The sequence below is a fragment of the Heliangelus exortis genome, chromosome 3, assembly GCF_036169615.1.
Source record: "Heliangelus exortis chromosome 3, bHelExo1.hap1, whole genome shotgun sequence".
Taxonomy (NCBI): Eukaryota; Metazoa; Chordata; class Aves; order Apodiformes; family Trochilidae; genus Heliangelus; species Heliangelus exortis.
The window spans coordinates 91090753-91104749 of NC_092424.1; the positions used below are offsets into that span (position 1 = coordinate 91090753).

At 37.1% G+C, this 13997-nt stretch overlaps 1 protein-coding gene across 2 annotated transcripts in view; it reads right to left on the reverse strand.

The window, feature by feature from the left end:
- Nucleotides 1-655: 655 nt before the first annotated feature.
- Nucleotides 656-13997, reverse strand: part of TINAG (tubulointerstitial nephritis antigen) — a 37347-nt gene continuing 24005 nt past the window's right edge. Inside the window, exons 9-11 of one of the 2 annotated variants that reach the window (XM_071741706.1) lie at nucleotides 11406-11511; nucleotides 1962-2007; nucleotides 656-870 (exon numbers count right to left, since the gene is read on the reverse strand). In XM_071741706.1, coding sequence (XP_071597807.1) covers nucleotides 760-870; nucleotides 1962-2007; nucleotides 11406-11511 — 263 coding nt within the window. In that variant the 3' untranslated portion in view covers nucleotides 656-759. Of the gene's footprint in view, nucleotides 871-1961; nucleotides 2008-8340; nucleotides 8381-11405; nucleotides 11512-13997 lie in introns of those variants that run through there. The other variant, XM_071741707.1, reaches the window with a different exon arrangement.

Genomic DNA, 13997 nt, shown 5'->3' on the forward strand with positions numbered 1-13997 from the left:
AAACACTTCAGGAATTAGTCATATCAAGACTTAATAGAGGAAAAATTGCATTTTCTTCTCAATTTTCCTTTAACTAAATAAATTATTGGAATTGTACATTTTTAAATTGTGGCAGTGGAAACAGCAATATGCTTTTTTTTAGTAGATTTTTTTTTTAAACTCTAAATGCATGGACTTTTTGGGATCTACTAGTAAAAAATTGATTTCCTGGAAGATATAGTGATACATAGATAAAACTTATCTAAGCTAAGGCAGAAAATCATTAGAACTCTGCTTACATTTCTTTGGAATTTTTAATCCAGTATGACCATGAACTGTCTGACCCAATTCTGTGTGGATGAGCACACAACATTTCTAAAGTGATTTGTGACCAGAATATGTATTGTAAAGAGATGAATACTAACAATGTAACTCTCTTTAGTTCAGGCACTGTTGAATCAGCCATTAGTAATATAAAAAAATAGTGTTGAGATGTGAATGACAGAGGATGGAATGCCCTGCTCTGTGAGATCCCAAGGTTTTCAGTAGTCCTGGATACAACCGACCATTAGTACAAAGAACCGTGTGTACCACGTGATGTCTGAGAGTGTTGTGATGGCTGTGGGGTGCTTGAGTCAGAAAGCCCTAATGAGGCATAACAGAGGGAAAAGTAACCTAAAGGGAAGACATTTTTATTTATCTGGAAAGACTCAATATGCAACAATGGAAAGAACAGATACATAAAGCAGAGCAAGATACAATTAGAGCAGAAGAGTGTGGCTATCCCAAAGTAGCTAAAATCAGCTTCTCAATATCACACTCGTTTTGTCCACGTAGAATCTTAAAATAACCATTTTCTCCCCAAGATTTCCCCCAGGAATTCGCAGCAATCTAAAGAAAAAAAGAAAAAAAAAAAAAAAAGTAGGAAAACCACATTAATTTTAATTTTAAAGTAATATTTTTAAGAGCAAGATAAGATATGAACTGCAAAGTTAATATTTTGTGTTAGAGTTTCTTCTTTAAGAAACAGACTTTCTCAAATTTGGCGCACTGAGAAATGGAATGCATCTTTTTCTAATTTCTAATATTTTGTTCCTTTTTTTTTTTTTTTTTTTATCAAAATTTCAATTTTAGAACCAGGGTTAATATAAATGTAATACTATTTCTACAGTTGCAATAAAATTAAGCAGAAATCGTTAGATAATTCAACTATTGTCTGGAGAGAGAGTGGTCATGAAGCAGCCATTGTCAAAATTGCAATTATTCCAGTCTGCTAAAGACAGTTCCAAGATATTAAAAAGCTGACTTTTAATAAATTAGATTTTGTTCAGGCAGCTATTGACATATTGAACAATTTAGTTTCTAATGAAGTCAGTAAAGTTGCCATAGATGTAAATGAACCTATGACAAGCCCTGCCATCAGCTGTGTAAACTCTATGTTCCATTTGCTGAACACATGAACAATGAGATGAGATGAGATGTTAATCACAACAGAGGTGACACCATCTGACTTAACTCTAAATAAAAGCCTTGTTAATGTTTTGGTTTTGTAATTTTTTTTTCCAATGTGGCATAAATGGATAGACTGTATTTTCTAAATGTTTTAATAAATAATATTAATGGTTTTTATTGAGTCTCGCATGCAGACATCAAAAAGAACTGAATCATCATGGGAAATGTGAATAACATTTGAGAATTTGAATAAGATTTTAGACAGGAAAGACAATGTAAGAAAAACCACAGATATAGGTGGGAGGTTAGATGAAACAGGCCTTTGAAGTGAGATAGGTGATGCTTTAGTTGAAGGGTTGTTATAATAAAAGTTGCTGGAAAAGGAATATAATTATGCAGAGGACTTTATAGTGAAGGAAAAAATAAAAAGGTGTTGAGAGAGTGATTGAAAGGAAAGGATTTCATTTTAGATAATCTATGTTGTAGAGATTTTCTTGTACCTCAAATCACAGTGGTATGGATTCACTTACCCAGAACTTCTGCTTCTGTCTATTTTTGCCAGGTAACACTCCCCATCTGTTACAAGAGATGGATCTGGTGAGATCTTTGATGCATATGTCCACATGTAGCTTTAAACAAGCAACCAGAAAGTAAAATCTTGTCTTAGTTGCCCCACTACCAGTATTGGAACAAAACCTGACTGATAGATGTCTCCCCATTTAAATAACAAATTTTGGTAATGATGAAAATAAAGAGAAATATTCCGCGAGCCCCAAAAGCCAAATTGCCATTAAGGAATAATAATTAAAAAAACTCAAAAAAAACCAAATAAAAAAACATGCAGGTGTAGTTTCAGTTTGTCATTACAAAACCTCTCTTCATTGACAGAATCTCTCCTCTGGAGAGCTTGCCAGCTGAACTGCACTGAACTGTGAAGAATTTCTGAAAGCAATGTAAACACATTTTTTCAATTCAGCTGAAGATCCCTAGGAACATTCTTGTTAAAGATCTCATCCAACACCTTCACAAGAATATCTGTTGTATTTTGGACTGAAAATGTTGTCAGCCTTTTTCTGCACAAATTAAATTGCTGACAGCCTAATTTGTTTTTCTGCACAGTATGGGGGACAACCTCCAAACTTACTTGATGTTTCTTTGACATCTCTGAGGACATGGTAAAGTTTGTGGCAATATCCATGAAACCACACAAAAGATTGTTCCCACTTGCCAGGTGATGGGACTTTCATAACTGTGCAGTTGAAACTGAACTGCAGAGTGCTCTGAGTTGTTAACCCCCACTTTGTACATATGCAGGGCAGAAGAAGTTCCAAGGCTATCATCTGGATGGAATTCAGTATGGAAAAGCTGCATGGGACACCTTAGGTAGCTACATACACTTGGTATGTCTACTGATTCTTTAAAGAGTTCTGTCTTGTTTTGCATTTAGACAATGAATGCTTGTCCAGTAACTATTTACAGGTCATGATGATTTGGTGTCTGTAAAAGAGCACAAACAGAAAACCAAAGATGGGGTTTTCTGTAGTATAAAGTTAATCCTAGAATAGGCAAAATTACATTGACAAAGTGTTTATTGGTGTATACCCCACAAAGGCCATGTGCTTGCACTGCTTTTGAAGTGCTACATTCAGTTTGAAAGGCAAGCAGCAAAAATATGGTGAGAAATCCCACACCATGAATAAGGGACTTAGAATGTCTGTGTCATCTTTGTCAAAAAATTTGAGCAGCCTCAGTGGTGTCAGCTCCCCATGGTTAACCGTGAATCCTAGTGGAAGAGGAATAACTCTACTCCCAGCCAAAGGAAAAGATAAGCAAGATAAATTAGTGACTAGAAGAGAGGTGAAATCTGGATTACAGTTATAAATACAAATTGTAGCTACTGCTCATTAAATGCAGGGAATCGTAAAAACAATATTAGTCATGACTATTGAATGTGATTGTTTTTTAAAAAAAAAGCTTCATGATGCTCAGTATTTGAATAATCACATGCAAGTTCAGGGATAATTAATAAGCTTTGCCATTTCTTTGTCAAATGTATTTCAGATACAGCCTGATACGGCCTCCATCAATGGCATTTCTGGGAATTTCTTGGCTCACTCAAAATAATATACTTTCTAAAGAGGGAGGAATTCTTTCAAAAACTGCTAAGTAGAAAGTGTTTCTGTAGTAGTATCTTTAGGAAAGGAGAGCATACTTTCTAAAATAGACCACCCTGTTTTCTAAGATAGATTTCTGAGCATAAGTTTTGCATTCAATCTTTTAAATTTCTCTTTTTCCTTTTTCTACACTTCAGTAGTTTCCATGATTTCAGCTTTGCTGTTGTAGCAAGCTCATTCTGCATTGTATCCATTAGTTGCAACTATCACATATGTTATGGCAACCAAGCACACCTCCTACCTGTCTGTAGGCCAGGGAGAAAGAGTTAATTGTCATATATTACTCTATAGAGAGAATAGGGGGAAGAAGTCCAGGAAAGAATGCATCAAAAAGAAATATCCCAAGAATTAAGTGATTTAACTCCAGTGGGATTAGTTTCCAGATGCAAATGGCAGACTTAAATGTGTTTTGACACATTCCTGGACAACATTCATTAAGGAAGAATAATAAATTTTTTTTTAATTATAAAAATAAGCTAATAGCAATTTTTAAGTTTTGGTTTTGCGATTACTCCAGCTTGATATTTACTCAAAATGAATGGCATTTCAAAAGCAAACAGATGCTGAACCCCATTACTCACAGAGACAGGGAATCTATTAGGGTTATTTCTACAAAGATTTAGACCACTAATATACCCGCCTTTCATGTTTTTGGGAACAATTTGCAACTTCACCCTGTCCAGAATTTTTTTTTTTTATTAAGAATAAAAAGAATAGATTTTAGGGAATCATTAAGGAGAAGGTCTGCTTATCAGTTACGAAAAAATTATTTCTAAAAGGGAGTTTTCCTCTAATTGACAAAAATATTCTGTAAGAAATGCTCCACTTTGTTTTTCTAAAAGAAACCATCATGTTCTTTAATCAAAAATAACCTTGAATAAAAAGAAGTCATTTCTTCAACACCACATTCAGTCCCTTTCAGGAGAAAAAATCTGCAAAGTGTTCCCATGTATTCAAGGGAAACATGATCCAGCTGACAGCAAAGAGAATTCTGCCACTTTTTCAGGTAAAAGGTTGAGTACTTGTATACTTCCATAAGAGGATTTGTATAATTTTGTGTCCCATTTTATATAGCAGAGGCACCTTAGCTGTCCTTTTCAATAATAAATTTCCCTTGATATTAGTTCTGTAGGAGTAGGGCCTGAATGCACACCACTGCCTGACAGTTAAAAAACCAGAATATGTAGGCTCCTTCAGTAGTCTTTCACTGAATAGAAAGTGGTTTTGTTTGAACATTTCCTAGTTGCTTTTACAAGAAACTGTAACAATACAATGAAGGTGGACTTCATTACCTCTTGATAATTCATCCCACCTAATTGCTGACAACAATCAATGTTAAAAAGATGAACTAATTTGTCTCTCAAATACTGTGTTTCCTACATTGACATTGCAAATTCCCTGGCCAAGCAAACAATGAAATCACAGTCACCACCAGTGTTTTCCCATGGTCTTTACAAATATACACTGCAACAGGACCCACAGATTTTTTCAGTCCCTCTCATCTTGACCTGGTTTATTTTAATACTAACGTTCTGGTTCTGTAAAAGGCTCATGGTAATACCTTCTGCAGACAAAAAGAAGGTGGGACAGAAATACATGGAGACTAAAACTTTTCATCTCACTTTCTTTTTTGTACTAGGTTGCAGAACTGTTATTATGAGCCCAGACAAAAACAGCATAACTATTGCAGATTATTGTCCTAATCTTAGTTCTGTAACATTAAATCACAGAATCACAGAATCACAAAATCAGCCAGGTTGGAAAGGACCTCTGAGATCATCAAGTCCAATCCTTGATCCTCTACTGCCATGGTTACCAGACCATGGCACTGAGTGCCACATCCAGTCTCTTTTTAAAAACTTCCAGGGAGTGAGAATCCACCACCTCCCTGGGCAGCCCATTCCAATGCCTGATCACCCTCTCTGTAAAGAATTTTTTCCTAATATCTAACCTAAACCTCCCCTGGCAGAGCTTAAGTCCATGTCCTCTTGTCCTACTGATGGCTGCTTGGGAGTAGAGACCGACCCCCCCCTGGCTACACCCTCCTTTCAGGGAGTTGTAGAGAGTGATGAGGTCTCCCCTGAGCCTCCTCTTCTCCAGGCTGAACACCTCCAGCTCCCTCAGCCCTTCCTCACAGGACTTGTGCTGGATCCCTTCACAGCCTCCTTGCTCTTCTCTGGACCTGCTCCAGCACCTCAATCTCCTTCCTGAACTGAGGGGCCCAGAACTGGACACAGGACTCAAGCTGTGGCCTCACCAGGGCTGAGTACAGGGGCAGAATCCCTTCCTTGGACCTGTTGGCCACACTGTTCCTGATCCAGGCCAGGATGCCATTGGCCTTCTTGGCCACCTGGGCACACTGCTGGCTCATGTTCAGCTTCCTGTCAATCCAGACTCCCAGGTCCCTTTCTGCCTGGCTGCTCTCCAGCCACTCTGTGCCCAGCCTGGAGCTCCCCATGGGGTTGTTGTGGCCAAAGTGCAGGACCCGGCACTTGGCCTTGTTGAACCTCATCCCATTGGAATCAGCCCAACTCTCCAGTCTGTCCAGGTCCCTCTGCAGAGCCCTCCTGCCTTCCATCTGAAATCCTAGTACCTTTGAAAGACTTGGATTTTCATGTACTCAACCAGACAGAATTTTAGTTCTCAATCTTTTTTTTTTAATAATACTAAGGATAGTCACTGACTAGTACAGTCTTCAAGACAAAACTTCTTAGAAAATGGTAGCTGGAATTTGAGTCAACAGTGTTGCCTGGACTTTACAGCAGGACAGTTGTGTCAAATTATCAGTGAGTCAATAGTTAAATCATTCCTAGAAATCTACTGTAATAAATTATATGGAAGACAATATCACAGATTTAACTATGTTAATCATCAGACACTTGGAGATTTTCTAATTTATTTCTCATTGCTGTAAAATATTTTTTGGGTGGTGCTGTTTAATTTTTAAACTATAATATCTGATGTTGATCTGTCTAACAATAGTAACTGTCTAACAATAATAAAGGAGATGTTTGGTTTTTTTCCCTCACAAAAAAAAAAAAAGGATTTAAAGCCAAGGTTTCTTTAGTCAGGAAGAAAATAATCTTGGCCATGACTTTTGGTGGTTTAAGGTGTTTGGGTTTATTCTGAGTCTACAGTCAAGAGAGGACAAGTGTCTTCAAAGCCAAAAACAGATGTCACTAACAGTAGTCACTGGTATCTATTTTAAGCCTTTGGAATTTGCAGAAGTGAGTCATTTAATTGTCTATCAAATCTTAGAGTGCTGCTGCTCTGCCTGGCTATCCCCTCAACTCTAAACCACAAGTTTTTGCCTCACATGTCAATTTTATCTCCATTAGCATGGCTTTTTGTGTTAAGAAACATTCAACTAATGTTTTTTTTTTCAGGGCATAGATGTTTCAATGCCATTTAATGTGCTTCACTATTGAATTTAAAGCTTCAAGTGAATCACTGATAAAAACAGAAGGGAAGTGCATTTCCCGTTAAGGTACAACTCTCAGTGCCCTCTTATGAAAGTTCTTTGTCATTCTGAGGACCTTCAAAACATCTGAAAATCCATCTTGTTCATGAAACAGTATCTAAGGCTTTTAATAGAATTATTCTTGTCCCCTCCCAGCCATAAGGCAACAATCTATACATTTGATTGTAGCCAAAGAATTCAGCTTTTGGGGCGTTCCTGAATTTTTTATTATTAAGGGATCAGCAGTTGCAGCTTTTTGAGGGAAGATATGGATCAGACATTGTAGCTTAGAACTGATACTGAAGCGATGAAGGGGAAAGTTTGAGAGAAGATTTGTCTCAACAGGCTGCAAACATTAGTGGATACTTTACTTCACTATGCCTAACTTTGAGAAGAGATATATTCAAACTAGAACTGTAACCATTTAATCCAATGTACTATCTCTACACCAAGAAATTTTTTTTTTACCCTATGGAAAAGGAACTTTTTTCTTTTTTTCAAGTTCCCCTAAGATAGCCTGAGGAGCAGAAGGAACAGAAGGTTGGGAAAAAAAAAATCCCACCTCTTTTACAGACAGTCTGCTATAGAATAGACTTGACAGGTTTTTTCAGCAGCTCTAGCTTAAATCTATAGATCTGAGAGATAAATCTGCTACTAAAATAATCTTTGATGTGAATTCATTCTACTTAAAGACTTTGAGATAAAGACAATAGCATCACATGTCATTTTCCAGTCATTAGTCTTCTTAAAATACCAGAGTACAGATGAAAAAATGAAAATTACCAGACTTTGACCAATTTGCCTTCCTTAGTCCCACTTAACTATTTTTAGTTTCATTGTCTCTTTAGGTTATTTTGATTTTGATGTCATTAAGAGTTGTAATTGTAATTACATAAACACAGATCCATGCATGTTTGTGTGTACATTTACACAAATATACATACAGATGAAATTCTGAAGATACTATCTTACTATAAATGTTAGTATAAATTACTCAGATGGTAATTTTGCTTTTAAGCTACTTTATGATGCCGTTACAAGCGGGATTCCTTCAGTTTAACCCAGGCATTTTAATATTAGCTCTCTAAGTCTGATATTACCTCACAGGTTCTTTTGTAGTCAACAAAGAGATACAATATCCAAGAAATTAATTCAGCTCACTCTAAGCTATATGCCTAGGAGAGAGCAGTTGAATAGCCATGGAAGATAAAGGGAAATTCAGCTACCTCACAGAGGAATCTAACTTTTTCCCACCAATACTTAGCTGTTATGTATCCCAGTCTCTGTAACTCACTTTTTCTGCTTACCTTCCTGTCTTTGGAATACAGATACAGAATTTTTTTGAGAGATCCTACACGTTCAAAGATCAGTGGGGTCAGCCCATCCTGCCTTCAGATTGCTGAAAGCCCTATTTCACTGTCCATAGAGACTGTGGTCAAAGCCCAGCAGCTCTGGTACCCACAACACACTCCACCTGCCTGTTCCATGTTTTCCTCTCCTGCTTCCATGCTGCTCTGTTCTTCCCTATTCTCCCTTTAAGCCTCAGGATGCACAGTACAGTGGAGAGAGACTCCTGGTCCTGTCAGAGTGGTTTTATAAATGAGCAGCCTTCAAATGATAGAAAATAACTCACAATTTCAAGTGCAGAATGCACAATCCCTGTGACTCAATGAACAATTAGGCAGTTTATGTGTCCATTTCTGGTTTGGTACAAATTGCTCTTGCAAGCTTCACAAAAATTTGTTTCCACTTTATGACTCAATCACCTTACAATGCTATACAATTCCTGGGCTGTTTAAGGCATTCTCAAAAATTATTCTGAGAGATTGCAAATATCAATTCAATATGATCATTCATTATTATGACTACCTTTCACAAATACTTAATCTCTTTTACAGAAGGTGTTATAAATAAAAAATCAGACTCCAATAAACATCGACCCACATAAAACTGCTTTTTTTGCATGTTTCTGCTCCTTTTTTTTCTCTTCAAGAACTATCTCTGTCAGGCAGAATGCAAGTAATCATCAGTATTTTTATTTGAAGTTCAACTTTAATAAGATTCTCATGAGTTTTTTATTTAGGTCAAGGAGTTTGAATTATCCTTTGCTCAAAAATAGCCCACTGAAGCTATCTTCAAAAAACTATCAAAAAACTATAAAAAAAGCCAAAGCTATCAGAAAATGTAGGCTACATATTTTACATACAAATTAATTCCAAGTAATGAATGATATGAAAAAGTGATAACTTAATCCTGAAGACATTAAAATCTATACAAAAGAGTGTTTTACAGTCTATGGAGCAGAATCAAATTGAATGTCTGCACTTGTCATTGCTAAAAACTCAAGTACAACTTGACTTGGACTCAAACAGTCTCCAACTTATCAAACTTCAATTCCATTATTACAGTTATAAGATGTCTGCAAATATTTTTATATGGCATAATGTTGGAGGTCAGAATACTTACACACTAGACAATGAAAAGATGGGTAACTTTTTACATTGCTGGAACTTCAGCAGCATTCAAAATAAGAAAGTTAGTAAGTAAATGCATTTCCCGCAGATTAAAAGGTTGAGGTTTCTTAAATATCATCACTCTCAATTTTAGTCTTTTTCCTTCACTTCTCATGTCTATCATGTATAGCAGTTCATACATTATATCTTCAGTATATCAGACAACTTGATTGGTTTTTCTCCTACTCAGTGTTTTGCAGTAACTATTCAACACAATCCTCTGCAGGGAGATGCTGTTCTCAACCAAGGTGCTCAGTGTTTTTTCATGAGTGGCTCCTTGCCCAAGGGCAGCCTTTCAGCTCCCATTTAATGCAGCATCCACTTTAGCACATTAAGAGCCCTCATTCTCTCTCCCACATCAGCCATCACTTTGTCCCTGTGTGCCATTCTGGCTCAATCACTCACCTCATTAGGTTATTCAGAACATATTTTGGGCACCACATTTGAGGGAATAGCTAACATCACCCTGATCTTGCCCCAAGTGTGCTTCATAGCACCTGCTCTCACAACAGCTCATCCCTGAACTGAGGTGTCCAAATTGCTTTGCAAATTTGACTGCCTCATTTTGGGGGCCGTTCCATCTGGAGAAGAGGAGGTTGAGGGGTGACCTTCTGCTGTCTACAACTCCCTGAGAGGAGGTTGTAGTGAGGCAGGTGTTGGCCTCTTCTCCCTAGTGACTAGCAACAGGAAAAGAGGTAATGTGTTTAAGTTCTACCAGGGGTGGTCCAAATTAGATACTAGGGAAAATTTCTATGATTTTATTGATTTCTTATTGCCTTTAAGATATACCTCAAATTTATACACATAAGAAGATACTACGTATCATAGAATCATGGAGCAATTTGTGGTGGAAGGGACCTTAAGGATCATCTAGTTCTAATCTCTTTACCACAGGCAGGGGCCCCTTCCACTAGACCAGATTGCTCAGAGCCCCATCCAATTTGTTCTTCATAAACATATTTTCCTAATTCAGTCCTCCATTTTTCCATGATAAATCCCAGTCTTTCACTGCTTGACAACATTGACTGTAAATGTACAGGAGCTTTTCAGCTACTAGGCCTAGTCAATACTTTTTCAGCAGTGTAGGGTCAAAAAATGATCTTGCGTAAGCCTGCTACTTCTCCTTGTTGCTCTGCCACTGTCAGTCTCTGTGTAACTACTCCCTCAGTGATTTAATAAATTCATCCTTGCTTATTCTCTCCATGTCAAAGAATGAAGTCCCATGCTGTGTTCTGTAATTCAAGTGCATGCTTCATTAAATACTTGTCTTCTTAATACAGTGGCACGGGACTACATTTGAGGAAAAATCCTCTCACATACGGTACATACTATTCTGCAGGAGTTTTAGTCCTGAGTACATAATTTTTGTGCATCCCAAATAAAATCAGAAGCATCCAAGCAGCAGTTGATTTCTGTTTGGGGAAGGGATACCCTAGGCTGCTGGGCAAGGAAGCTCTGCTTGATAATTAGTAGTTTACTGGCAATTTTTATGTTTCCATTTGTATTCTGCTTGGTGGCACGTTTGGAGGAAATTGTGTCAGTTTTGTTTACAACCTAATGTTCACATGGAATATTTGTGAATACTCAGCAAAATATTTTATTTTATAAACCAGTATATTTGAAGTCTTAGAGCAAATGTTAGAAAAGATCATGGGTCTGAACCTCTTTCCAAAGATCTCTAAAATTCTCAGATAAACAAAAATGATCTTATGCTAGGAGTTAACTTCAGCTCTGATAGTGAAACATTTGTGCTCTAAACTGGTCATTGACATTTTATTACATTCATGACTGGCAGCTGAAAAGGGTAGAAGAACATGCTTTACTCACCCAAGGAGTTTGACTGAATGAGTTTTCCATTTAGATCCTGCTTTCTGGGAGTGTCTGTAGATTCCCTCTTTGTAAAGGAAAAAATCTTCATACACTTTCATTATAGCTATAAAACAAAGGGAAAAATCATCACAGTCAGCAAATATTGCTTCTGTTCTGGTTTGCTCTTTGCATTTTCCCAGTGGAATTTATGCTGTATGTTGGACTGCATAATTATACGTTGCAATTACAGTTTATTCCTAATTTCTCAGAAGTCCCATGATGTGATTGAACTGAGTGAAATATTCTAATAGTGTTCTCTCAAAAGTCTCTCATCATGTTCATTGGATTTCCCTGTCTGGGAAACTCCCTATCATGGACTTCTTTCAATACAGTAAAAGAAATTTTGCCTCATGTAGGTTTAAATAGGTTTTCTTAATACCAGTGAAATCCAAATCAATTAAATTAATCTCCTCAAGGTCTGTGTATAAAATCTATAATTCTGACAAGTATCTGCATATTCCTGAAAAGTATTTAACAGACAATATATATCCTGTGAACTATGGTAGAGTGATACATATGTGTGCCCTCTTCTGAAACTCAGAGTTCATTTAAGTACATAGGAATCTCCTTAAGAAAACCCAGGTTTTCTGTATAAGTGTTCATCTTGACATTCATCTAAAAGCATGGGGGAAAAGAAAAAAGGCTTTGTTTCCAGAAAAATATTAGGCCAAAGAGCTGAAGAACTGGAAATTTTGTACAAGAGAATTAATATTACAATTTGCATTATATGTCTTATTCATAATTTCCTAGGAATGTAATTCACTTTGTATTTTTTAAGAAAATGTTTTGGGTTTCTTTTCACCGTTTGTTCTGCCACCTTAATACCATTTGGTTTGCTATATGGTGGGCTACCAGATCAAGACAAATGAAAGTATCTTCCAGATCCACATGACCTTTAGATTCCAGTGAATCAGAAGCTTTAAATAAAAGCTTAACTCCAAATTACTTTTAGCTTATGATTTTAAAAATCTCTGAGTGTTACACAGCTTTGAACTTGAGAACTGGTGAAATCCAGTTTCCGAAGATCTTGCTTTGTGGGAACCCAATAAGGTACAAGTTTCCCTGACCATTTTGGTCTTGTTACAATATTTATAACTTATGTGCCTGGTATAGATCTTCGGTGTCCTGTAAGGTGAGCTCATGCTGCAGGTTTTTTTCTGCCTGGCACACTTTCCTATTTCTTTCTCCTACCTGAATACTTTTCATAAACTTGAAGGAAATTAACTATTACAGTCCCTTGGCCTCTGTCATATCTGGCTGAAAATAAAAACAATCATAAATTTTAAGGGTTGAAAGAGAACAGCTCAAAACATGGTCAAATGGGTCAATTTACCCAGGAAACCTGGCTAAAAAGATGCTTTGCTAATGGGGTTGATCACATAAAAAAAATGTATGCCAATACCAGCACATGGGGAAAAAGCAGCTGTGATGCTACCTAGGTGGTAAGCCCAGGGAAGAGCTTCTATCAGTTAAATTGTAATAAAAGTTAAATGCTTTTAATGAATAATATTCCAGGTCCTGCCAAGCTGCCTGCAGAACCAGAGCTCATCATATTGAGAGCAACAGACCAAGTGGAAAATAAGCACAGAGTTAATACCTGGTTTCTAGCTGCAAGCTCAGGATTCTCTTAGAGCTCTCTGCAAAGGTTTCCTCCCTCCCTCTGGCCCCAGGCTTATCAGCCTCTAGAGCCGGGAGTTTAACTCCTGAGGATGTCCCTGCACCACAGTGCAAAATGTGAGGTGCTGAGGTTTCTGAGCTGCCAGAGTAGCCTGGAGAGGGGAGAGCTTAAAAGCAGTACAAAAGAACAGAAAGAGGGAAGAGGGCCCCCACTGGCCTCAGTCCACGTTACAGTGTTAGGGAGGTGAAGAGTAATTAAAAAAATCACTGTAGAGGCTTTCCTGGATCTTGTCGTGATACTTTGGGTAAGGGGTGGCAAAGAAACAGAGGTGAGCACAGGGTCTGCAAAATTCACTTCTCTCATGGGACATCTGAGTTTAGAACTCATCTATCATCAGGATGAGAGAGGAGAAGGTAGATTCATTTCTAAATCATGCTGTTCTTGGAAATCACAGCCTGTATGATCAGTTTCAGAAAACAATTTATTTTTTATCAGCAGCTCTAAATCTAACACCTGTTCTTGGCTCTGTAAAGAATCATACATAAATTATTTTCTTAAATGAAAACAAAAGCTTTGAAATGTGTTTCCAGAATAACTTTAGTCTACATGAGAGAATTTTATCCATTATTACATATTACTTTAACATTTAGTGTATGTGTATATATTTATGTATATATATGCAAATATATATATACTTATGTGTATTTATATACCCTACAGTCAGGAGAATACAATATTTAGAATGGGCTGAGCTGAGAAGTAGGGTGGGCAGGGAGGCAATTATTCAAAATCAAGCACTGAAATTTTATTTATTTATTCAGAAAATTTGTCCTGTTATTAACTGTGACTTGGACACAATGAGATGATCACAGTCCACCAGCCAGCTTTTTTCCTTCCCTCATAGAACAGATTTTGCATTTCCACAATGAATT